Source organism: Hesperophylax consimilis, chromosome 3 (assembly GCF_061612785.1).
Source record: "Hesperophylax consimilis isolate HC1 chromosome 3, BYU_Hcon_1.0, whole genome shotgun sequence".
Classification (NCBI taxonomy): domain Eukaryota; kingdom Metazoa; phylum Arthropoda; class Insecta; order Trichoptera; family Limnephilidae; genus Hesperophylax; species Hesperophylax consimilis.
Genome location: NC_142838.1, coordinates 9108749 through 9135038, shown reverse-complemented (window position 1 = coordinate 9135038; position 26290 = coordinate 9108749). Strand labels below are relative to the sequence as shown.

Here is a 26290-nt window from a genome sequence, read left to right as displayed (position 1 = left end):
GTATAATAATAAGCCTACCAAGCACATACTTTGATAGTCCTGCCACTGAGAGCTTTGTTGTAAACTTTCCTATTGAATGCGTCGTTTGTGAGAAATACATAGGAACAGGTCGCAACGGAGCTTTCAGCAGTACGACTATCGCACGTGCAATGTGCATGTATGTGTGTGGCACGGGGGACGCGGTAGTGCAGTTGCTGTGGCCGATAGTGGGTTGGTGGGGTGGTGGGGTGGTGGGGTGGTGGGGTGGTGGGGTGGTGGGGTGGTGGGTGGTGGGGTGGTGGGGTTGTGGGGTGGTGGGGTGGTGGGGTGGTGGGGTGGTGGGGTGGTGGGGTGGTGGGGTGGTTGGGTTGGTGAGGTGAAATGGTTGGGTGGTCCCATGCGGAGACCTTGGCTGCCAAGGAATGCAAATCACATGCAAATATTCAATTATACCCACACGCCCGCCTATGGCCCTTGTAAGAGCTGAATACTCAAGACGCTCAATATTGGTACTATTAGGATGAGTGATAAATGATATCTAAGGAAGGGTTGTTTCACATAATTTGAACAATTCACATTTCAATACTGATTTTCAAGTTCTGTGGATGTTCTATTCAAGATCTGTCATTATTTCAGTTTCGTGAAACAACAGATCAATAATGATATAATGACAGAACTTGAATAGAACTTTCACAGAAACTGAAATTAACTTTGAAATTTGATGGAGTATTCAAATTCTATGAAACGTTTATTGTGTTTATTGAATGGTGGTAAATATAATACAGAGATCCGTCAAAAAACACGATAGATTCTGAATTCCAGTTCAAATTTTGAAAATTCCATTCAAAATAATATTTGAAGATTTATATTATGATATAAGAGGTAGATACTTTATTGCTCAGTAATATTAATAATATTTGTATAGCGTGGTTTTTATGCAAAATCACATCAAGGGCGCTGTACAAATATATAATACATTTCTACAATTATCAATGTTATTACTAAATACAGAGAAGTCAAACTATTCTCCATTTATGGCTAAGAGATTGCATCTGTTCGTCGATCACTAATACAAAGTATGTAGGTACAATGAATTTGATATATCTGAATTATATAATTTTCCTGAATTCTTCACCCAATTTTGAAAATGGTACTTCAATTCAAAGCAATTTTTTAGCTCATTGAAGAATAGTTACGCAAGACGAATTCAGACAACCGAAATCAGTATTATTGATGGAAAGCGCAGACCCGTGAAAAATCACGGAATAGTCCGAATTCTTGACAAATCAGTTCCAATATTGACAACGACGAAAATTATTTTCCGTTAAAAAATATTGGTAAGGTTGTTACAATCAGTTCCGAATTTTTAAATTCTATTTAAATTCAAAGAAAATTTAGTTAATTTCACACAGACAACCGAAATTACATTTTTGATATAATGTATCCCCACTACATACCGACCGTGAATTATGGCATAATTAGAGTTAACCAAAAAAACTAAGTTTTAAAGTTAAGTTTAAAAATTAAGTTTTTATGTATTGATATCTAAATATGTTTCAGACTGTGACGTCTTTACGAATATTTATAATTTTATATTTTTTACGAGCGAGAAAGGGACAACAAGTGTGTTCGTTCATCGAAAATGGAAAGATTTACAGTGTGTTCTTTCATTACTTATTAACTTTGTTTCATTTTCACTAGAATTTTATTTTCTGATTCGAATAACGAGTTTAAAACATGCTGTATGAAAGCGAAGCATCTGTGTGAGTATTGTGTTCGATTCAACTCTACATATTTGTGATCAGGGGCGGTTCCTTGGTACGTGCATTTGTGCATAGCACTGCTTGTTTTCAGTCTTCATATAACAACTTACAACTGTTACTGACTGACTGTGCACCAGTCATCGATGAACGAATGTACACTCCAGTAAAAATTCCCGCCAGGTCATTATTCGACCTTCTATTTGGTCTTCTAGCAGTCTTCTAGCAAGTCTCCCGCATAAGAGCAAGCGGGCCGTGCATACCCCGATATGGATAGAACCGTGTTTTACCATACTATTGAAACAGTATCGGGTAGTATTGACAGCCCGACCCCAAAACGGTGACATGAGCGAGACAGTCAATATTAACGTCAAATCGCGTGTTTATTTATTTATTTTATTTATTTTAGGAACATAAACAGTCTTAGTAATATAATATACATAAGAGAATAACAAAAAACAGACAAATTATTAATGTTCACAGATATATATAGAAACATAAAACTAACCTGCAAACGATAAACCTATAATATGCCTACCATAAACAGCAATAAATAAAAGTGATTTTAACTATACTTAAATAGACTTGGGTTGGAACGGGAAAGGGGAGGAGAGGGATGAGGAAAAGTTGCCACGCAGGTAATATTAAAATATTAGGTACAATCATTTTAACAGTGGTTAATATGAGTTAGAATGTGATACAATGAAATTCTGTAGTGATAGTAACTAGCAGTGAATATATCAGCACGAGTGTCTATATTTGCAAATTTATTATTATAGTAGTTACATGTCCTTTGCATAAATTCATTTTGGTTGGAATTGGTATTGCATCTATCAATGTAGAAAAGGGTATTTTGTCTGCTGTATCGAATTGGCGCATGGAAATTTATTTTGTTCAGCAACTCCGGGCAGTCAACTTTAGAGTTAATAATTTTATACAAGAGCATCTGATCAGCGACAATCCTCCTGTTGAGTAGTTTCGTGATTCGAAAATGTTTCTCGATTTCGTCGTAAGAGTTGTATATGTTAAATGATTTAAAATTGAGGAATTTGAGAAATCGTTCCTGAACTCTTTCTAACCTGTTAACATAAACAATATAGCGCGGGTTCCAAACCGGTGAACAATACTCCAGGTGAGGACGAACATGTGAATTGTAGAGAGTCAAATATGTCTTAGTATTTTTGAAAAATTTGCATGTTCTCAGTACAAAACCTAGACTTATTGATGCTTTGGTGACAATGTTATCAACGTGTTTATCAAAGGTAAGTCCAAGAAAACCCCGAGATCACGCACATAGTCTTTATTTGATAAAATCGATCCAGAAATGGTGTAATCACGCAGTATTTTCACACGGTTACGTGTGAATGTGACTTTGCAACATTTAGAAATATTGATAAAAAGCTTATTTCTGAGACAGTAATCCGTCAGTCGATCAAGATCTGCTTGTAAACGCGCAGAACAGTCCGGGGAGCTTATAGGAAGGTATATCTTCATATCGTCAGCAAATAGTAAAATCTGAGCGCTGTGAAAACATGTCGTAATATCATTAATATAGATAGAGAAAAGCAAAGGACCCAAAATGGACCCCTGAGGCACACCGGAAGTAATGATTTTCCAGACCGAGGAAAATCCACCCACTGTCACAGCCTGGGACCTGTTTGTTACGTATGAGGATAACCAACGAAGGAGATCTCCATGAATACCATGATTAGCAAGTTTTCTAAGCAGAATGTTGTGGTTGATCTTGTCAAAAGCCTTGCTATAGTCGGTATAGATTGTATCAACTTGCACACGTTTATCCATGGAGGCAGACAAGAAGTTTGTAAAAGTTATAAGATTAGTAGCAACAGAGCGACCTGCAAAGAATCCATGCTGAAATTCGTTGATCGAATTCTTTACCACAGGGAATAACTGGTCATAGACTATGTTTTCGAACACCTTTGAAAAAATGCAAAGCTTGGAAATGGGTCTATAATTATCACTTATCTTCACACTTAGTTCCCGATTTAGTTAGAGCATCATCTGTGTTAGAGCACTTCAGATATATAACTCATACCGTGCATTATTGAAGCGCCTTGAATTTTTCATAACTGCTATCATGCCTAATCCAATGCGTCTGGAATATATTCGCTTAGAAATACTAATATACAATATTAGCGCTGCGACATTCAAGCATTAGAGCTCGTGCGAGTAAATTCAAACGATTTAGCTATATTTTCAATTGCATGTCCTCTACTATCGAGATGATTTTGGGAATGCTGACGTAACAGTATTATTTAATCAATTATTTTTCAAACATTACTTGGTAGGTAGAATGAATTGCTTTAGGTACCCTCATTCATTCATTTTCTCCATCTTAATTACACACTAGGTACATTTTAAAAGTGAAATGCACTGCTGGCAATTTCAGTCACGGGCCGCCTATGGTTGTGATGCCCATAAAATGAAGAAAAAAAAATCTCAATAAAACACAAAAAAGACGAGCACTTTTTTTATTCTTAATTATTTTCTTCACACTGCTATCAGTTTTTCCATGTTTTTAAAATAAAATACTAACATGATATCGTAACACACACTTAACTGGTATAAAAATCACATTTACAAATAAAGCTAATTTAAATCTTTGCATATAAAGTATTGAGGTCTTGGAGCCGTATCTAAACATATCGCTTGTTTGATGCAATAACTATACATGTATAAATCAAACGTAAAAATATTTATTATGACTTATTTGGTCCGAACTAACAATTTCCTTTTACTTTTACTAGTTGGACGACATACCTGAACTTCCAAAAGTTGTCACGGGACAGCAGTAAGTGTCAGTATTCTTTCACAATATTATTACATTAACTAAAAATGCTCAAAACTCGTATCCGGACAACTATGCTTATTTTTGAATTGTGTCATTATTGCAGCAAACGAACGATATGAACAAAAAAGATTTCTTCCTATCTACAACTAATTATTTTAAAAATACGACGTCGCCGCTGAAGAGAATTGAAGAAAAAAATATTACATTTTCACGAATGAAAGTTGAGAAAAAGTGAATTTATTTTTAAAATTTCATATTGGAAGAAGTATTGTGTTCATTGCGCTTCACAGGTGGAAACCTAACCTAACCTTTTAAGCAAATTGCCAAGAAAGCATTCGTTCGTATTTCCCGAGGCAATAGATTTTCATGCATCTTTTCACTCTCAGGACGGCGATATTACTAAACTAACATAATCTACACGATATCTTCTTTTTGCACTCTCTCTTATAGAAAATTGGCTATAATCGTAAAATCGTAATCGTGGCATACGTTTTTTTCTATAAAACCTTAGATAAGTATATTCCTATTCAAATTATAAATTTGTCTAAGTTTACAAAAAATAACTTGTTTGACTAAAATATATTCTTCTAGATTCATATCATTGTATCGTACTTACATTATTGATTTTTACTAACATTATTATAATCTCGTGATGACAATTTCTCGTTTAGGCTTTATGTTTGTAGTATTAACATTTTTAGTTTGAATGTTGAAGTCCTTATCGAGTGGCACGTAAAATGTCCTTACAGATCCTACTCCTTTGACGTTTATCATTCCCCTATACTGCGTCAGGATGCCCTGTCTGTCCAGGGCTATAGCCGTGTTCTCGGTGACCTGTAATAAAGGAACGCTTAAAAAACATGATTTTAAGTAATAAACATGAATATCAACGGTCAATACATGTAAATCTTAAAATACTATAGTAAGTCAAGAAAAAATAACATACACAAGATTGGTCTCAAGTGAGAACCTTAAGGAACCCCACTTTATAATTAGAAATATGTGAAGAAATTTTCACTGCAAAGAATCTTTCAGTTAGATTATTTATTTCTTGAGTTTGTGGATAAGAATTCAGACGTTATCAGAGGTATTCCCATGCAATTATTGAATGAGCAGCTTTCCACCTAGATAGAGGAGATATTTTGAGTGAAACAAAGTTGGAACAGAATCGTCTATGCAGTGTGTGGTAAGATAAATAAAGAAATTACAATGATGATTATCATACCATGGTGTTAATAAGACTACATACCGATGGCGGAAAGCAAGATTTTGGTATATAAATATACCCTAGATATATAAACATTATTATAAGGAACTGATTTTATCCAACCCAGGTTCATGCCAAATAAACATTAATTAATGAACGTTAATTCAAATGGACATCTGTGAACTGTTAAAATAGAATAATTTTTACCTAAAAATTATCTATTTCTCTGAGCTGTTGTTATCACGGTAGATATCACTGTGGAGTATTATTTCTAAAGCTTACCTGTATCTTTCCCGCCTGTCCCGTAGAGTCCATCCTGGAAGCCATGTTCACCGCGTTCCCCCAGACATCGTACAGCGGCTTCAGCGACCCTACCACGCCGGCCACCACCGGCCCGTGTGATATACCTGGAAATTTCATGACTTGTTTTTGAATCTTGAAAGACGACATATATATATATATATATAGGATACAGAATGAAACACTGCTGAAAGATACATAAGTACATAGCCAATGAGTAAATTTATATATGTACATATATTATATATATATATAGGATACAGAATGAAACACTGCTGAAAGATACATAAGTGCATAGCCAATGAGTAAATTTCGAAGAACATAACTGGTAAATTAAGCGATCAGCGATTTTCTGCCGTGAATGATGTTGGCTCGTCAAACCCTCAGCGAGACTTACTCGTGGCGAACGAGGCTGATGCACAGTCACAGGTTCTCTTCTTGAGGCTGATACACACCCATAACTGGTACCCTTTCCACTGTATCGTGTTGCCTCGCATCCTACTTGGTTGATAACCTGGTATAAACTACTGGTCGATATACCCAGCTGTAGAATCTTATGTCTTTATTTTCTTAAGGTTTTCTCGGTACTAAAGCATGTTTCAAGTTAGTATTGAATTGAATTTGCTAACCAAGAAACACGGACTAACTCGCTGTGTTATAATCAATTTTTATGTACGATTGTCTTTCCATGAATTATTTTTTTTTATTCCGATGCCCTTTTGCGTTCCCCAAATGCCGTTTAGTGGCTTGAGCGGCCCTGTCAGCCATATCACACCGGCTGTCACCTCCCTTCTCTCTTCAGCCCTTCCTATCTTCCATGTGTTATATTCCTGAAATTATCATTTGTTTCTGATATCCCGAAAGATGTGACATATAAACGCAGTGGCGTGACGATTGCCCAGGCAGGCTGGGAAGCTATCCCTTTTGCCATAGGGTGAATAAATATCTAATGGATTAAATCCCCTTAGTAAATTTTCAAAGATGGTTTGAAAGGGAATTATGTAAATACAAAGGTTAGAGGGAGCGCGTTAATATTTAAATAATTCAATATTTAAAACAATTAAGCGAAAATTGTAAAAATATTTCATAAAAAACGACTCGTTTGAAATAGAGCAAAAAGCTTTAAACAAATGCTTTAGTTGCATTTAAAAATACACTGTGATTTTTTTCATGCCTATTACATATTAAATAACAGAACAAAACGTGTTTTTAATAATTTTCGGAGCTTACTTGATTTTTTCAATCGAGGGAATTTCATGTAATTAATGTTTCGAAATAACAAATTTATGGATATTATCTTCAAAAACAACTTTTTTTTAAAACTTAAAAACTTTAAGAGTTAACGAAAAACTTGTTATAAATCGGTAGAAATTGGGAATTCGGGGGCTTAAAGAACTTCAAATCATGCACCCACTGTTATTTTTCTCTACGTCATTAGCATAAGTGCTGGTAATTGGCTTTTTTATTTCACAAAACGCGATTTTAAAGCGTTAAGAAAAGCTTAGCTGGATAACTGCGAAAATTCACAAACATTACATTTTTTTCTATATAATTACATTTCGCTTCAAAAAAAAACTGTCTACACAGTGAACACTGGTTGATAAATGAAGCATAAGCCACGATATATTTACAGTCACCATATAAACATATATACAATATACATAGCCTGAAAATGAAGAATCGAATAAACATATTTTTTAAATTGTTCAATCTAAAGATAAGTGAAAAAATTATAATGTACTTTATTGTGGAATATTTTAATTTATTATTTTAATAAAACGTAAACATATTATTGTTAAATTAATATTATATAGTTATGAATTATATTATAGCTCGGTAGAAAGAGAAAGATTTATATTTCGAACTATAATAAATTATTGAAAAATAAACATAAATAATAATACTCTTAAGATGAAAGAAGGGCACTTCTGAAGGCGGTATAACAATGTGTTTACATAAAGACGTTTAAAACAAATGAACGTATTTATATTGTGAAAAGATTTTCATTGCCAATCAAGACGTGGGCAGTGTAGGTAGTGTAGGCAGCGGTGGCGGCTCGTGACTTTTTTGTGTACTAGAGTGCTAACATTACAAAAATTGCACTATTGAAGTTTGACAAATTCGACGTTATTGGTCTTGTTGTATCCGAAAATGATTTTTTTTTTGAAAATTCTGTTTTTTGTATGAATATTTTCAGGATATTTCAGTTTGGCCGTTTTCACCGCACGGATTTTTTGAAAATCTTCTTATAAAAAATTGAATTTACAAAAAAAAATAATTTTCGAATACAACAAGACCAATAACGTCGAATTTGTCAAACTTGGCATACTATCACACTCAAAAGTCACGAGCCGCCACTGGTAGGCAGTGTAGGCACAACAAAGGAGTATGTTCGCACTAATGCAAATATTTTAGAGGCCGACAATGAGATATTATATTTAACTAGTGGACCCCGTAATGTCCCCTGTATGTCTTTCTATGGCGTTTCCGACTTCTACCATCATTCATTACTGTATACAACAATGTAACTGTCAAAAAACTCCATTAAACCGACTTTAATTAATTATTATTAGAGATATTGCGTTAAGTATTTCTCGGGCGTCCCCGACCTCTTCTACCATTCAAACCACGTTCCAAACACTCCTGGCACTAATAATAACAAACTTTGAAACTTTCAGCGATATCGGTGGACTACTTTTTAGTTTTGAGTTATTGAGCGAAAACACACGCAGCCTGTTTTTTTATACGTTAAAAAGATAATTAAACAAATTATTTTTTTTATTTATAACTTACCAAAACGTTTGATGTCATTTATAAAACAAAATGTACACAGTTGTGATTTTAAAATTTGAGTTAGTGCCATATTTCTCGAATGCCCGAAAACCTGGAAATTCTTCGTTACCCCACTGCTTAAAGGGATAACCAAACACCGGCCATTCCGCCTCCATATTTTTGTCATTTGTGCGAACTTTCTGGCGACATTGTGTTCCACGCTCGTTTATCATTTTATTACATCTATGGATGAACGTATACGGCTTTTATAAAAACAATATTTACTAAATGGTTCTTTCGGCGTTTGTTTTAAACATCGGATGCCAAAAAATATATATTTTTTTAATAATTGAATAATAATAATTATCATATTAATAGTATTGCGTAAGGAAACCAGCATTGATTCACAATAATATATGTATAAATACGTGGGTACGGACATTCAATACATAGAAATTATCGTCGCGTAAGTACCATCTACAGGATTTTCCAATAAGAGGTGTTATTTTGATATTCAATCGTAAAAGATCAATGGTTTCGTTGCTTGTGTGGCACGTAGCGCCGTTTTGTTAAAATTAAACGTTGTCCAGATCAATACTATCCAATTCCGGCCATAAAAATCATTAATCATCTCTAGATAGCGCAATCCATTCACCGTAACTGTTGCTCCAGCCTCATTTTCGAAAAGGTAAGTCTAATGACTCCGCCGGACCATAAACCGCATCAAACAGTCACACATTGAGAATAGAGAGGCTTATCAATAATAATTCTTGGGTTTTCCTAACCCCAGATGCGACAATTTTGCTTGTTGACGAAGCCACCGAGGTGGAAATGGGCCTCATCACTCAAAATTATTTGCATTTGATTCACTCAAATGAATTTTAATAATTTCACTGCGTTGTCGAAGCGTGTATCGATGCATTTTTTATTAATGGCGAAGTTTCTACTTGTCAAAAATGTCAAAAATAACAGCTTCAAAAGTAACATTTACCGATATAGCGGACTATTCAAAATAACACCTCTTATTGGAAAACCCTGTATATAAATTGATTTAGGTTATCTCTATTACACTACAATAAAGTCGCTCTCCGCGTCTGTCTGTTTGTGAGCTTAGTTCTTCTAAACTTAGCAACGGATTTTTATATGGTTTTCAATATCATTTAGAATTTTTCTAGAAGGTAATACAGGCATATTCTTTTTTATAGAAAGTAGAGAAAGGTCGAGCAACGTGCGTCGGTTATACGTCAGTAAGTTAGTGATAAAAACTCAGACGAGGCCATTTCAAAGTAATTTTGATTTATATTTTCATCGCAACTCAAAAAAAATTATAAAAATCTGAACTATTGAAGAATTTTTTGCTGGTAACGAATAAAAATTAATATTTTGTTAAATCGGTTCTAATCTTTTTTAATGAAGTATATTGTTTACTTACTTCCTTCCAGCCTAATATGATACATAGTAGGTAATCAGTTAGGCTGCTGCCACACGCAAAGCTCACATCAAAAGTTAATGTACAGCGCATCATCTTTTCTACCGACACACGACGCTATCAAATATTTCTTCCTATGGTAGGAGAGGGGGTCAGTTGAATTCGAGAGCGGCCGAGGAACATAATTTCATCTGTCAAAGTGACAACTTTACTTACTGACAGCTTGAGCACGTTTTCGAAATGGATGATACTTGTCGCCTATTGCTGGATCTGTTGGACAGCTCATCCTCTGATGATGATGCCGCCAACTATATAATTATAAATGCTATTTATAAACTTTTTAGATTTTAAACAATCTGCGCGTAAATAGCGCATTTTCACATAACCTGACATAACCTCTCCGTCGAATCAGGAAATTCGCAGTTCGCACGCCGATCGACGAAAGCGACATATAATAAATTATTGTAAAATAAGCTCAAGTCGATTTCCAAAAATGTCGAAGGCAAAGGCGGCAAGGACCAACACCAGGGCAGGGAACGAGAAGAGAGCACGAGAGCTGACGAGAGCAAACCAGATTACCCAGGAAAACAATTGAAAACAATCAACAAACGAACAAACTAGAAGCTTCTCTATGTAGGTATCAGGCCGTCCAACTTTATCAAAAAACCGAATGATATTACCATATAAACATACTGAGTTAAAAATATGATTAATTTTGAAAGGGCGAAAATTTGTTTACTTCAAATTCAAATATTGATTATATTTTAAATATATGTTAAGTATGTTTGCCAAATAAAGTTTTTTTTAATGTTTCTAAATTTACTAGCACACATGACGATATGAGCTAACATAATAAATAAGAAATGCATTATTAGGCTGCTTATGTCATGGCTGTCAAAGGGAACACGGAACTTAGTCGGTAGCTCCGCAATTAAAATGACCCCCTCTCCTTTTTACGGCGGAGAGGGGGACGCATAACTTTTCAAATATCGCGTCGAGAGCGGTTACGTAAAATAAATTCGGTTAGCGAAGTTCAGAACCACACTTATAGCGCGTTATCTTTTTACGTGTGTCGGGTCTGTATGGGATTGTATGGCGAGCGCTATTATGCTTTATATTATCTGTTGATGTGAGCTTTGCGTGTGGCAGCACCTTAAATCTCTCTGGCTCGTAAACCTAGATGACCCCATCTGACCCCCTCCCCACCATTCAAAAGAAGAAGAAAAAGTCTTAAACTCTAACGTCATATAAAATTCGATCAAGGAGCCATCAAAGGCTTGCTCATGTTAATTTGCTGAAATATCTCCCATCTCACGCGCCACTCTGTGGATGCCAAAAGACTCCAATAGTCATTCTCATCTCTATTCGGGATCGGTCTGCAGATTGAATCTCTTCTGATTACCGATTAAAATCGCGAAACTTCAAACATCTTCAAACAGGTAAAGTTAGGTTGGGTTTTGCTTGGGTAAGACTATAGGCTCGGTTTGTTACACTAGAATATCTTACCTATCTTAAGATTCGTCCCCTGGAAGCTTTGAAATGAGCTTCTATTGAAGTCTCTCAACACTTTCATCATGTCGGCAGCAAACTGCAGCATGGTGATGATGACGTCATCCTCATACACCTGTGTGGGACGCATCGGTCCGACGTGAGACGAAGTAACCGTGGAACGAGTCTCCCTCCTGCCTGGTTCTAGACCGCAGGCTGCCATGTAGGTCCATCCAGCCATTTTTATCTTCTCTACTTTGAGCATTTGGGAATTGTCAGATAAGAGCAACTGCAACAACATAGAAAAAAACTTATTGTGGATGAATGGATAAATCAACGGCGAAAATAATTTCTCCTTGTCAGAGAGCGCAGAGTTTTGCATGGGAAAAGGTTGATATTTTTCACTGAAAGCCATCATCAGAAGTCTTATGACAACCTTGATTGACCTGGTTAAAGAACTGAGCCAGGATCACAGGAGCCAAAAAGTGGTGTTTTTAGTTATGCTTGGTTTTGCTAATGCCATAATCATATTTATTAGTGACACGAAGCATACACACAACCGTTTAAGATATACGGTTGGGCATACGAGCATGCCAATATTTATTTTCATTTATCTCAAAAATATGTTTTTGTAGATAGGCCCCTGTGATCCTAAGCCTCCGAATCTCCACCAAACTCAATTTTGAATATGATTTATGTTTTTTTAGTTCTTGGTTTAATGTTTTACTAACCTTGTCAAAGTCTGATATGAGCTGATCCAAGACCTTGAGCATAATTCTCTCTGGTACTTCTGAGTCATCCTCGATTCCCAGCTTGTAGTCCGTCAAGGAAGCAAATATCACTGACACGCAATCATATTCTTCGTGGTAGAGGTCCGCCGGATTGCGACTAGTGTTGAGGTAGATATCGGCTGAGAATAATATTCATGAAATTTTTTTTTTTTCCAATTCAAGGGAACTTCAAAAGTCTCCATGGTTTTCAATATTATTTATAAATGATTAATAAACTTCCAGGATCTTGTGTACTGATTCTGAATAAGGCAAATTGTAAATTTCAAAATTAGAATTTGGCAGCCATCTCTGGTCCGGAGCCCCAAAATACCTGAAAAAAACCCTTGACTCTGTGCAGAAACGGGCGGTCCGTTTGATAGATTCCCCAATCTTAACACTTCCACCCCGGACCGGGGTTATAATTCTACACTAACTAGAGTTTTAAGCTGTATCTAGATGGTTTTTTACACCATATAACAAATAATTTAGGTAATCTTAGAAAAACTATTCAGCTATCGATCTGCATTTAAAAAATTTATATCGCATTACTACTTTTTAAGATATTAAATAAATTACATCTAAATCTGATAGAATATTTTTTACGGGGCGGGACTTTATAAACGTTTCCACGAACTGGACGAAGATCCTGCCGAAGCCGGTAGCCGAAAGATAAATTTTGCATTGTAATAAAAAGGGCTACACCGTTATAATTGAGTCACGCTAGTATTCTTATTATCACTTTACCATTTTGCTTTACCTAATGATTGACCGGAATTGAAATGGGAGAGGCGGTAACTGGACAATTTTTAAGGGATAGTAAGTAATTTCTTAGTTATTAATGAAAAGGACTTAATCCGAATCGGTGACACAGCGCTTCTCATATGTCCTTTTGAAATACTAAGATATTCACTTGGCGGTCCCAGACCATTTCGTCTGGGTAACATCCGGCGCAGGTGTCCTTATACATTCTATGAGCAACACATTTTAGGAACACAATTAAAATTGCATCCGTCTCTGTTTGTCGTATGAAATACAAATAGACCAGAAAGAGACAATTATTTTTTTAAATTTGTTGGAATTTGGAAGATAGAACTTGCTCAAAAGTTTAAAGTACAGTATGATTGAAGACTGCAGCGAATAAATAGTGTTTTCGGTTATTGCTAACTTGTGTTTTGGTGTTAAATAATTCTCTTTGGGAACGGACCAGTTTCACAGTGCTACGGGCGTCTTCAGATTGGTAAGTACATTTATCTTATGCAATGGCGTATAAAAGTATATGTTTCAGGGGTGTTAACTAACTAACTAACCATCACGCCGTTTCCCCGCAGGGGTAGGCAGAGAGGACGGACCGCCAAACAACTCGGTCTTGGCACACACTCTTTGCCTCATTCACATTCATACATCGTCTCATACATACTCTTCTATTTTTCTGACTCTTGACATGACCCGACTCAAGTATCTGATTCACTTGATCGTGCCATGTCTTCCTCGGGCGTCCCCTACTTCTTACACCATTCACACTTGCGTCATATATTCTCCTTACGCTCCTTTCTTCATTCATTCGCTCTACATGCCCAAACCATCTGAGGGTCCCTTTCTTAATTTTACTCATTACGCTCACATCAGCCTTGCATTCTTTGCGGATATCCACATTACTCACACGATCATACATGGTTTTACCACACGTACGCCTCAGGGATCTCATCTCTACAGCATTCAGCCTACTTTCATCCTTCCTCTGCCAGTTCCATGCTTCACTGCCATACATCAGGGTAGGTACCAGCACTCCATTGTGGACTGCCAGCTTTGCTTCTTTGGACAGCTTTTTGTTGGCGCCTACGGCATTTAACCCACCATTTATGGAGTTACCTGCATTCACCCTTCTTTCAATATCCCTATCAGCCTTCCCATCTCTCGTAAACATACTTCCCAAATACACAAACTCATCCACTTGCTCCAAGTATTCATCATTCACAACTATATTGCACACTGTTTTCATACTCTCTCTTTCAAATACCATGACTTTGGACTTACTTACATTCATAAACATTATTTATTCTCCACAATATTAAAATATTGCATTTTAATAGTTTGCTTTTATTGATGGTATCAGTGTCAAAATTTCTCGGTGTATTATTATTATAACTGCATATTATTGCAGCTTGTTTTTGCGCTTTTACTCAAAATGTTCATTTGGTTCCCATATTCTTTTATTTTATGATAAAAATTATTATATTAATTCTAAATTTATTTTCATGTAAACATTATGTATTCCATTGCTCAAACCATACAATTTATAGAATAATCGTACTACTAGTAGTACTAATAGTACCTACTAGTTTTTCACGCATTAGAATATGACCATATGATTTAAATAGCGCCGTTTTTGTGAAAATTCACCTCAAGAAGCGTTAAATTTAGTCTTACATTAATTATAATTAACAAAAAGGTATCATTTAATTCTTTTCTTTATGTGAAATAATAATTTCAAGATGTTTTTGTTATTTATTTTATTTTATCTTCGTTATTTGATAGATCATTAAAAACATAAAAATGTAAACACATAATCAACGGAAGGCACCCATGGTTATTTTTTGGATGCATAAATTTTCGATTTGAGATATTTTGAGAATATCAATCTCAGATGGGAAGGCTGATAGAGATATTGAAAGATGGGTAAATGCAGGTAACTCCATTAATGGAGGACTGAATTCCGTTGGCGCCAACAAAAAGCTGTCTAAAGAAGCGAAGCTAGTAGTCCACAGTGGAATGCTTGTACCTACCCTGATGTATGGCAGTGAGGCATGGAACTGGCAGATGATGATGATGAAAGTAGACTGAATGCTGTTGATATGAGATCCCTGAGGAGTATGTGTGGTAAAACCATATTTGATCGTATGAGAAATGTGGAAATCTGCAAAGAATGCAAGGCTGATGTAAGTGCAATGAGTAAAATTACAATATGCCCATGCTATTGATTATATTACGACTGGCAATTTAATGTTATTTTTCTTGGAAGCCTCGAACCAGGTGAAGGTAGTTATAATGTGTTGATTGTTTTGAGAAAGGAATTGTGGAGCGGGAAAACGAAAAATTAAAAACAATCATTGATTATAAATTTTATGAATAAAAGTGTTGTTTTCTAATACACTACACATATATTAATAGTAGGGGCAGGTAGGTAGGTACTTACGACTTTTAGAAAACCTATTTTGGATAAAACGAGTAATCGCTCTAAGGAGAAAATTTAGTTTTTTGTGCTCGCTATAACCAAGTTTGACTGTATATATATATTCATATATCGTCTCATATATATATATATATATGAGACGATATATGAATGTGAATGAGGCAAAGAGTGTGTACCAAGACCGAGTTTTTGGCGGTCTGTCCTCTCTGCCTAGGTACCCCTGCGGGAAACGACGTGATGATTAGATATTTAGTTAGTTATTATTGAAAAGTAAGTGGGTTGATGCTACATAATTACTTTTTTCTGATTACAGATTGCAGGCTCTGATTGCAGATTCAGTTACGATATCAAGTTTACCTACTTACTTTTTAAATTTACACAATTCTAAAAAAATGCCCAAAAAATTTTTAAACGCTGAGCAGGTGCGAGCGTTATTAGAGAAAGACTCTGGTAGTGATGAGTCAAACAGTGATTTTGAATTTGAAAACATTCAAAACACATCGGACATTGAAGATCATGTTTCTTTTGAAAGTTCTTCTGAAAGTGAATCCGACACCTCTGACGAAGATGCCGAAAAGATTACTGATGAAACGGAAGAAAAATCTTTTACTTCCAAATCTGGATTTAAGTGGAGTTCCGTTCCTCCGACACAATCCCGTAGTAGGCAACACAATATTGTTTACTCTCGTCCTGGCCTGACAAATGAAAGCAAAAATATTTCATCTATTGGAGACGCATTTTCATTGTTTATTACTGACGATATTCTCAAAGAAATAGTTACTGAAACCCAACGTTTTTGTGTGAGGGAAAACAAGGGCACAGCCGATGATGCATCAATTTCTACGGATGAAATTAAATCCTTTATCGGCATATTGCTTGCTGCTGGGAGAAACCGTTGCAGAAAGATGCAGTTGAAAGAGTTGTGGACAACGAATGATCTATTTAGGCAATTTTTTTATACAGCAGCTATGTCTAGAGATAGATTTGCATTCTTATTTAGTACTCTACGATTTGATGATAGAGTGACTAGGCACGAAAGAATCGCACAAAGTGGGACAAAACTGGAGGCGATAAAATCAATTTATGAAAATTTTAACGCAGCTTGCACTAGAAATTACTCCCCGGATTCCCACATCACCGTAGACTAACGTTTGGCGACGTACCGGGGATCATGTCCTTTCCGTGTATACATGAAAAGCAAACCTGGACGATACGGAATTAAAATATGGGTGGCAGCTGATGCCAAAACAGCCTATATTTTAAATACTCAAGTATACACGGGCAAAATTGGCAATGCCAGAGAAGTAAATCAGGGGTTACGAGTCGTAACTGACTTAGTAGCACCATATTACGGTTCTGGAAGAGGTGTTACGACAGACAACTTTTTCACGTCAATACCTCTTGCCAATAAATTATTGGATAATAATTTGACGCTGACTGGTACATTGAGGTCGAATAAAAGAGAAATTCCAAAAGAATTTTTACCTTCTCCGCAAAGGGAATTACATACAAGCCTTTTTGGTTTTACCGATGCACTTACAATTGTTTCTTATGTGCCGAAAAAGAAGAGTGCAGTGGCTCTTCTTTCAACCGAATTCCACGACGACAAAATTTCATCAGCGTCAGAGTCAAAAAAGCCAGATATAATATTACATTACAACTCAACAAAGGGGGCTGTAGACACCGGGGACAAAATGACAAGGGAATATTCCTGCGTTAGGTCGACAAGAAGGTGGCCATTTCGTATTTTCATGGAGATTTTAGATATGGCTGCCTTGAATGCTTATGTTATTTGGATCACTAAATATCCAGAATGGCATTCAAATGACCGAAGCAGACGAAAAATCTTTATCAGGGAGTTGGCCATGGACTTAGTGAAAAACAACATTAAAAGTAGAAAAGAAAGCGGTGTAAAATTTCACAAAGCGCAGCAATACGGCTTCGAATTATTTGAAAAAGTTATGCCGAGCACAAGCGACGATATTGTATTAAATGAAGTACAAGTTTTACCTACCAAGGCAATACGAAGACGGTGTTATCTTTGCCCGCGCAACATTGATAGAAAAACTAAGCTGTGTTGTTATACTTGCAGGAAATCTATTTGTGTTCTGCACAGGGTCCAAGAAAATTTTTGTACTAACTGTAAAACTATCAAGGACAATGCCAATAATGAATGTTGTTAAAATAATAAAAGTTGCTTAGGACGGATCTTTTGACAGATTTTAAACAATTCATCAAATTTTGATGTTAATTTTCAGGTTCTGCGAAAGTTCTATTCAAGTTCCGATATTATTTCAGTTCTGTGAAGTACCTGGCCTATACTGATATCATAACAGAACTTGAATAGAAATTTCATAGAACTTTAAAATTAACAAACAATCTGTCATTTTTGTAATAAGCATATCCGACCTTTAGAAATTTCTTCTATTATTCACTTTTTCTAGTATTTTTGCTGTTTCTTTTCAAGTCATCACTATACTAATGGTGCCATGATCTGCAATTTTAGGTTTGTCTAGTATTTTAGAATTTGTTCACGTTCATTTGATTACACAAACTCAATTAGTGTACTGGTTGTTTGTGTTATCTTGGTGTATTCTCAGTCGAATTGTTTCATTTTTAAAATGATCACGTTGGAAAATATTTTGCATAAAAATCCGTTTTGTTTATTTCATATTAATATTATAGTTTTTAATAATAAATTACGTGTATTTTAAATAATTAAAGCATTCATGATAGTGCATGTAGTCACTTACTAACATTTGGTAAATGAACAACATATTTTTCTATAAGAAAACAAACATTTTTCGACCATATCTTTTGTGCTTTTAATCATTTCTCTGTTTATCACTTTTTTATAAGAAGTCCCTCTACTGTTTTAGACGTGGTGCACTTTTCTCATTTTCCATTTAAATTTATGTATAAAGGTTTCAATTGCTCAAAGCATAGTGGTCATTTGGAAATTGTTAATTTATGCGATTGTTTATTGATAACTTGATATCAATTTTACAATGTTTTCCAGAACATCTAGTTCACTTTTGCAGTCTTGTGCAATAAGTATATATCCAGGAGTCATTACGCTATAATATCTTACAAGTGAAATGTTGTCAAAAACCGGACATAATATCCAATAGTTACTGTACCTTCTTATAACATTATATTTTATGTTTTTCCATCAAATTACGCAAAAATTGTGTTGTTAACGTCAGCTTGTTTTTGTTTTGTCTTCTTTTATAAATATGATCCCAATTTTAGATTAGATTATTTCTTGGTAATCACTTTGCATTTCATTTTTTCATACAATTTATTCTGGAGTATATTTATTCGATTTACCAATAAATTAAAGTTTGGGATATGTATGTACCAAAATTAATAGCTGACAGAATTATTCGCTATTTAATAATGCTGATTTTATTCCATGTTGTTTGGGTTTAACTTTCATCGTGTTGTGTGTGTTTTTCTAAATTGTGAATTTTTATTTAAAAAGTTATTGTCTTCTAGCTAGGTTATAATTTTCGTTTATTTCATCTTCAATTTTGGGAACTCGTGCCGTGTGTATATGTTACATTCCACTTGCTCAAGAAAAAAAATTCTTTGTAATAATACGATAAAGAGTAAATATCTTACATTTCAAGTTGTGATTTTCATCACGCGATTTGTGTATAATATGTAAATATAACGATCGTCCAGTTGATTAGTCAGACATCTCCGAAGAATCGGAATTTGAGTTGAGTATACAGTTATATGTAAAATGAAAAAACAAACAAAATATATGTTTTCTGGGTTATTTGTAGAAAATTTAAAAATGTCGTACTAATGTACCGAACCGTTATACTTCCCGGTGTTATTTTTTTATAGCATATTTAATTTATAAAATACAGACACATGTAAATAATATTTGGTTTATGGCGAGCATTCGAACATTGCTTTCCTCATTATCTCAAAACTTTGTATTTAGAGATGTCTGACTAATCAACTGGATGATCGACATGTCTTGTTTACCAGTAATAGGTATGTTCATTATACTATATGTGTAATAATTTTTGCTAATATCTAATGTTTGTTTCATAAAACTCATTTATTATAAAGTAGGTACCTACCTTATGTGTTTCCAAAATGTTGAGGTGTATTTTTGTAAAAATATAATATTTTGAGGTGTGTTTTTTGTCTTTTTGTAAATTTCTTCATTTTACTACGATATTATGTGTGTAAGATATTTTAAAATTATATTAAAATTATGTTTTATATTACGAATGTCTTTTTCTATTTTCTATTATAATTTTGCAATTTTCAGTTTATTTAATCAATCCCTATAAATGGTCACCATAAAAGAGATAGCCTCCTAGTATGATGACGTTTCTATTCTAAATGGTGGTTTTTGTTCAGGGCAATACTGAACGCATTTCCCATCCTTGGCCGTGCGGAAAATATATTATATTAAATGCATTATATTTTATGAATTATTTATGAAATATCACATAATTATTGAATTAATTTGCGCTTGCTGGGATTTTGAACCCGCGACCCAGAATCTCAACCATTTGACCATGGGGGCCGTCATTACTAAGAAAAAGAGAGAAATTCTCCGGTTTCTCATATGTATCCTATTACGAGTTTATAAATACCGTTTCCAGATCTCTCATAAATATTGTTTATCAAAAACGGGGAATTCTCAGGCTACAATAAAAAAATATTTATTTCAAGATTGGATTTCAATACTTTAAAAATACCTTATTTTTAACAATTTGAAGTTATTAAAAATACCTTATTTTTTACAATTTTATTTGATAAAACATTACAAAACAAAACCATTCACCGTTAAAAATGTAAAACATACCTACATAAATGGATCAGTGAAAAACTATAAACTCAATATATACCTATTCAAGCAAACGCATCATTTATGATTACAGGTTAACTGCGGCACGATGCTAGATGATACTCTAAATGAAATTATAATAAAAACAATCAGAAATAAGATATTAATTATTTTTTTTTTTGTAAACTAATGTTTAAGACAAGAATTTTTTTTCATAGCACAAAGGGTAACATTTATTTATAAGCAATAATTATTAGCTTGAAACACTCATCCACATTGAAAAATCTCCCGAGAAAAGATACATAATAATAATAAGAATAATTGTAGAAATAAAATAATTTAATACCTACATTAAATATCAACATACAACATTTGTTTCAAAATATTTAACATCCGTACCTAGTTTAGTAGTACGTAGTAGTTTTCATAAACTATAAAAGTAAAAAATACATATCCATCATTTACAGACCACCCTATGCAAGAAACTAGCCACCCACGTCGACGCTTAATCGCCAATCGGCAGTCGAGATTCGGAAACGAGGCGCGATGCTTGCTACGTACCCGCCTTCTCCGTTTTCTTTGAAAACATATGCGTTATGGTCTAAATTCATTAGAACATTAATTATGACTTTATTTATGAAACGATTTTGATAATGACTACTGAAATATGTAATATATACTTCCCTCTAATTATAACCAAAACAAATTTCATCGAATTATGTCATTAACACCTTTTAATAAGCAAAACAAATTGGGGGACTGAGTGACCCCGCTTCGGATCCAATGTGATTTTTTTCTTTCCGGGACGAAAGGGTTAACAAACGGACTGCAATCTTTAGAGCACAGGCGTCAGGTAGGTATGCTGTCCTTGTTCTATCGGTATTACAATGGAAGATGCTTTGCACCTCTGCTCTTCGGCACCGGTGCGTAATCGGGATACACGTTAAACGCGCGCCCAACATTTGTACACGGTTGACATTTGTCACATGAGAACGGGTCGCTTCTACGATTCGTTCTTAGGTTCAACAGCTCGGCTGTGGAACGAGCTGCCGGCCTCTGTGTTTCGTCCCTCCTACAATATGGGACTTTTCAAGACCCATGTTCACTCCTTCCTCTCCACAAAAAGACCCTACAACAGCATCCCCAAAGATGACATAAACCCTGAGGAAAATTATTTTCTTCAGGGCCTCCTGTGTAGAGTTAACATAAAAAATAAAAAGTAAAAATTATTATTTATATTTGTCATTCTATATCAACTCCACAAAATTTCCAAAATAATTTCCCTGGTGGCTTATGTCACCTTTGGGGATGATGTGTGGAGGGTCTTTTTGAGAAGAGGAAAGAGTGGTCTTGAAGAGACCCACGTTGTCAGTGGGAGGAAATACAGAGGCTGGAAAATCATTCCACAGCCGAGCAATCGAACTCAAGAACGAGTCGTCTTAGAAGCGACCCGTTCTCAGAAGAATCAATGAGGCTAGTTCTTAGGAGAATCTTCCATTGTAATACCGTTATAACAAGGACAGCATTCCTACTTGACATTCCTTCATTCCTACAATCCGTTTGTTAAGAGAAGGGAGTCAAGGGTTTTTTGTAGATATTTTGACTATCCACACCAAAGGTGGCTACTAAATTCAACCGTGGGTGCACTTACGATTTACGCTGGGTCAGCAGTTGTGTACTAATAAATTATTTGCGGGCCCTGTATAGTACGTCCAGGTTCTGAGAAGCTAACTTGACTCGACGAAGCCCCCGTGCCTGAGCTGATCACTTAGGACGGGTTGTTTCAGAGAATTTGAACAATTCATCAAATTTCAACGTTCATTTTCAAGGTCTGTGAAAGATTTTTTCAAGTTCTGTTTTTATTTTAGTTTTGTCAAGCAACTAACCTACAATGATATAATAACAGAACTTGAATAAGTCTTTCGCAGAACCCGAAAATGAACGTTGAAATTTGATGAATTGTTCAAATTCTCCGAAACAACGCATCCTAGATTTACATCAATTAAATGAATTGGTGCCTACGACAAAAGGTAATTGGTGTCCAACAAAACAAAGTGGGAGACAGAACCGATCCCTGTGGGATGCTAGCATTTATCGAATGTTAGGAAGAGTTGAAACCATCAGCAACCGTCTGAATCGACGTTTCTTTCAAAAAGCCGGAAATACACGTGCACAATGATGCGGGAAGGCCGTAAGAAGACAGAATGTTGACAAGTTTTCAGTGCCAAACCCGGTCAAAGGCCTTGGAAATGTCCAGTGCAACCATTTGGGTCTCACCGTAACAATCCAGGCACCGCCCCCAAATAAACGTCACATACGCGAAAAGATCACCGGAATTTGTATTGACGGTCGTTAATAATTTTTTTTCTTCTCGAGATATGTGAGCAGTTTACCGTTGATCACAAATTACATCACCTTGGATAGAATAGATGTGATCGCTATAGTGCGGTAGTTGGAAGAGTTGGAGCGGTCACCCTTCTTTGGAATAGGGTGAATGACCGCTTTTTTCCCGACCAGAGTATACAGAGCCAGACTTCAGTATCCTTTATAAAACGTGAATGTGATTTAAATAGAAAGGAGCTATATAAACTTCAACACATAAACGATCAATGAAACTGCAAATATTTATGTTTTCTCTACGTCGATATAAATGAGACCATTGGAACTTGAAATTCTAACGTAATATTTACATGAAAGTATTAAATTTATACTCACCAACGTGTGCAGGTAGAATATTTTGCAGCAACATGTTATTGACTAATTTCATGGTATAAGCTTCATCTTGTTCAATGGTCAACTGCCTCTTCCATCTGTGATCAAGTCTGTTCCGGTACTCTGTCTGTCTGTCGGTCCAATGCAGCATCATTGTCAGGAATACCAGGGACAGAGTTTGGGAGATCCTAGCGTCCATGTCCCTATTCCACGGAGGTCCCGTCATGAATATCTCAGACTTGAGATCCCAGACCAACCACAAATAAACGCCTGTGAGAGCTAAGCCCATCGTCCATTTTAGGAGGAAAAATACTCGACTGAAGAGGAAGCTCATCATCAGAGCCAGGGTGCAGGCTTGCGCCAAATGCTGAAAATAAAACGAAAAATTAGTATATTAAAGACAGATTGTAATTAACAGGTTTCTAATCACTTTTGCAAGTTTTCCCATTCGAAACAACATCAAATTTAAACGCGTTTAACAGAAGCCTACAGCAGTAATAAGTATTTTCCTATCTTCTCCTAAAAGATGCGTGTAAAAGAAAGAAATTTTATAACCGAAATCTTAGCGGCAATACCATATAATACATCATATTAAGCATATGAAGCTTCTGGCCCCAGGCTGGCTTAAGAGATATTTTCAGTATCATAAACGTATTTCTTCTGGAGCTCATACTTGCTCAGACCACTCAAGAAACGAGAACTAGACTCTTTGTATTTTGTGTTCTAATTAATTGAATTTAAGAAGATAAAGTAATTTCCTACGTTCCATAAGTTGTTATCGCACGGTCAAACCACGAGAGTAGAAATATTAAAGATGTTGGTGTTTCGTTTTTAGCTCCACCATTCAAAAATGAAGATATTGTAATAAAGACTCACCCACGGTGCAATACAATTTTCATCCAAAATGATTGGATTCAGCGGATCACTGGAGTACGAATAGTCACACTCAGCCAAATTGATCAAGGTACTAATCGATAGCATGGAGCTGACTACAACGTACAGGATGCTGCGAGCAGTGGCGTTCCACACTATCGCCGCGGAGGTGTTGTACAGGAACCTCATGAGGCGGTTCTTTGGCTCCTCGGGGCCGACCCACCGCCGCCAGAGGAACTGCGTCCACATCAATGGTTGGAGGATGATTAGGAGTATTCCTAGTGAGGCACCTATCACGAGGGTCTTCCAATCAAGGCTAAAATGTACAACAAATGGCTGTTTTTTCGTCATACAAAAACACAGAACAAAAAACAAAATCACAGAACTGCCTAATGTACAAAGGACTAAAAATGTATGATGAAATGCCTGAAAGTCTGAAGAATGAAGGAAGAATGAATGTATTTAAAAAGAAATGTTATATTTATTGTAAAAATATGTAAAATTACAAAATGAAATATGATCTTGTTTATATTAGTTTATATTCAAATGTATAAACTAACTCAATAAATAATAAAAAAAAATAAAAAAAATACCAAGTAGACAGGTAGGTATAGCCAAGGACATCCCTGTAGTTATAAAGGGTCTTCGAAAAAGATGTCCGTGATTATAAAATTAAATAACAAAGTTTTTTATGCGTACAATTAATTTAATTATCAAAACATTCGAATGTTTAATTTTTTACTTTAGAATGTTAGACCTTTTGTACGGCAAACATCTAAGCGTATTTGGTACGCTGAATTGTAACAGGAGTAACATTCGCAATTGCCGAGCGGATCATCTCTCGTTACAGATCTCGGAATTTTCGCCGTAAATAACCCACAACAAGAAGTCTGTAGGAGTCCGATCAGGGCTTCTAGGTGGCCACAAAACAGGAAGAAGCTCTCGACAGCAGATTCCCTGGCCGTTGGTTTGGTAGGAAAAGTTCTGTTTTGTGGCTATATTATATATCATTACATTTCTTTTTTTTAAATTGTTTTTATTTATTGTTGCATTATATAATTGTTGAAATAAGTTCTCGCTAACAAGCTACTAGCATTGCCAAACGTTTGCAGTACCGAGGCGAGGCCATTGCCGAGCCGAGGCAATTTGAATTTTATTAAGTACAATTTTTGTTATTTAAATAACTTTAAGTTATCGAAGCTAATTTGATGTGGTAATGTGGCATTACATTACATTAATGAATGACAATATAATTTAATGGAAAGTTGCTTTGTTTTTAATCACTTTGTTATAGTCACATTGTTTGTTCACATTAATTTGGTAGGCGGGAATGGGTATCGTCGCCCTGGGAACCATTTATTGGATGACCAACACCTCTGCCACAGGTCACCCCAAGTGGTTCGCTACGTTTGGTGACTTAGCAGGGGTGCCCGGGTTCCTGGGTTAAGATTTGCCCGGGTCTTGGTGGCGGGTGCGTCGGCCCACCTTCTCCGTGGCGGGCCGGTTGGGAGATAATAATAATAATAACATAACATTTATATAGCGCAGTTTTGTGTTGTTTCACTTCAAGTGCTTAGATGCTGGTTGAGGAAGACCCTTTACAACCGGTTACCGCTGTCCGGGCCGCTCGATAGTACAGGGGCCCGACCCTCAGGCTCACGACTAAGGGTGGGCTGCCCCATCAGCGAGTGAAAAAACCCCACCACTGCTGTTGTGCCGGTTCGTGACCGGAGGGGACCCAGCAGCAGCGTTTGGGGCGCATTGGATGCCCTCTCCAGCCGGACTCTCCCAGCCTATCGCCTAGCACCGCAGTGGGTGGGCTGGAACCAAACGCTCATCATTCCTGGACAGCCTGAACCCCAGATTCCTACCCACCCCTCATACCTTTCCTTTCCAGACCTTCCTTTCACTCTTACCCTTACAAAAAAAAAGCCTAAAATCATGAATATACAAAAAAATTTAACATCAATACAGCGGCGAGTAGCAGGCGTCCCCGGTGCGGGCCAAAACTGTTGGTAAATTTTGCCAACATTCGCGGCCTGCACACAAATTTAAACTCTGTCCATCACTATCTTTTGTCCCAACATCCCAACCTTCTTTTCCTATCCGAAACTCAGATAGCCAAGCCGCCAGACTCCTCCTATCTGGACTGCCCGGGCTTTACCCTCGCAAGCAAGTTCCG

At 35.9% G+C, this 26290-nt stretch overlaps 1 protein-coding gene across 1 annotated transcript in view; it reads right to left on the bottom strand.

Moving 5' to 3' along the window:
• Positions 1–4283: 4283 nt before the first annotated feature.
• The window catches only part of ACXD (Adenylyl cyclase X D), a 47568-nt gene continuing 25561 nt past the window's right edge, over positions 4284–26290 (bottom strand). Inside the window, exons 14-19 of the mRNA XM_089647808.1 lie at positions 24112–24424; positions 23239–23602; positions 12479–12657; positions 11766–12036; positions 6041–6165; positions 4284–5385 (exon numbers count right to left, since the gene is read on the bottom strand). Coding sequence (XP_089503934.1) covers positions 5191–5385; positions 6041–6165; positions 11766–12036; positions 12479–12657; positions 23239–23602; positions 24112–24424 — 1447 coding nt within the window. The 3' untranslated portion in view covers positions 4284–5190. The remainder of the gene's footprint in view (positions 5386–6040; positions 6166–11765; positions 12037–12478; positions 12658–23238; positions 23603–24111; positions 24425–26290) is intronic.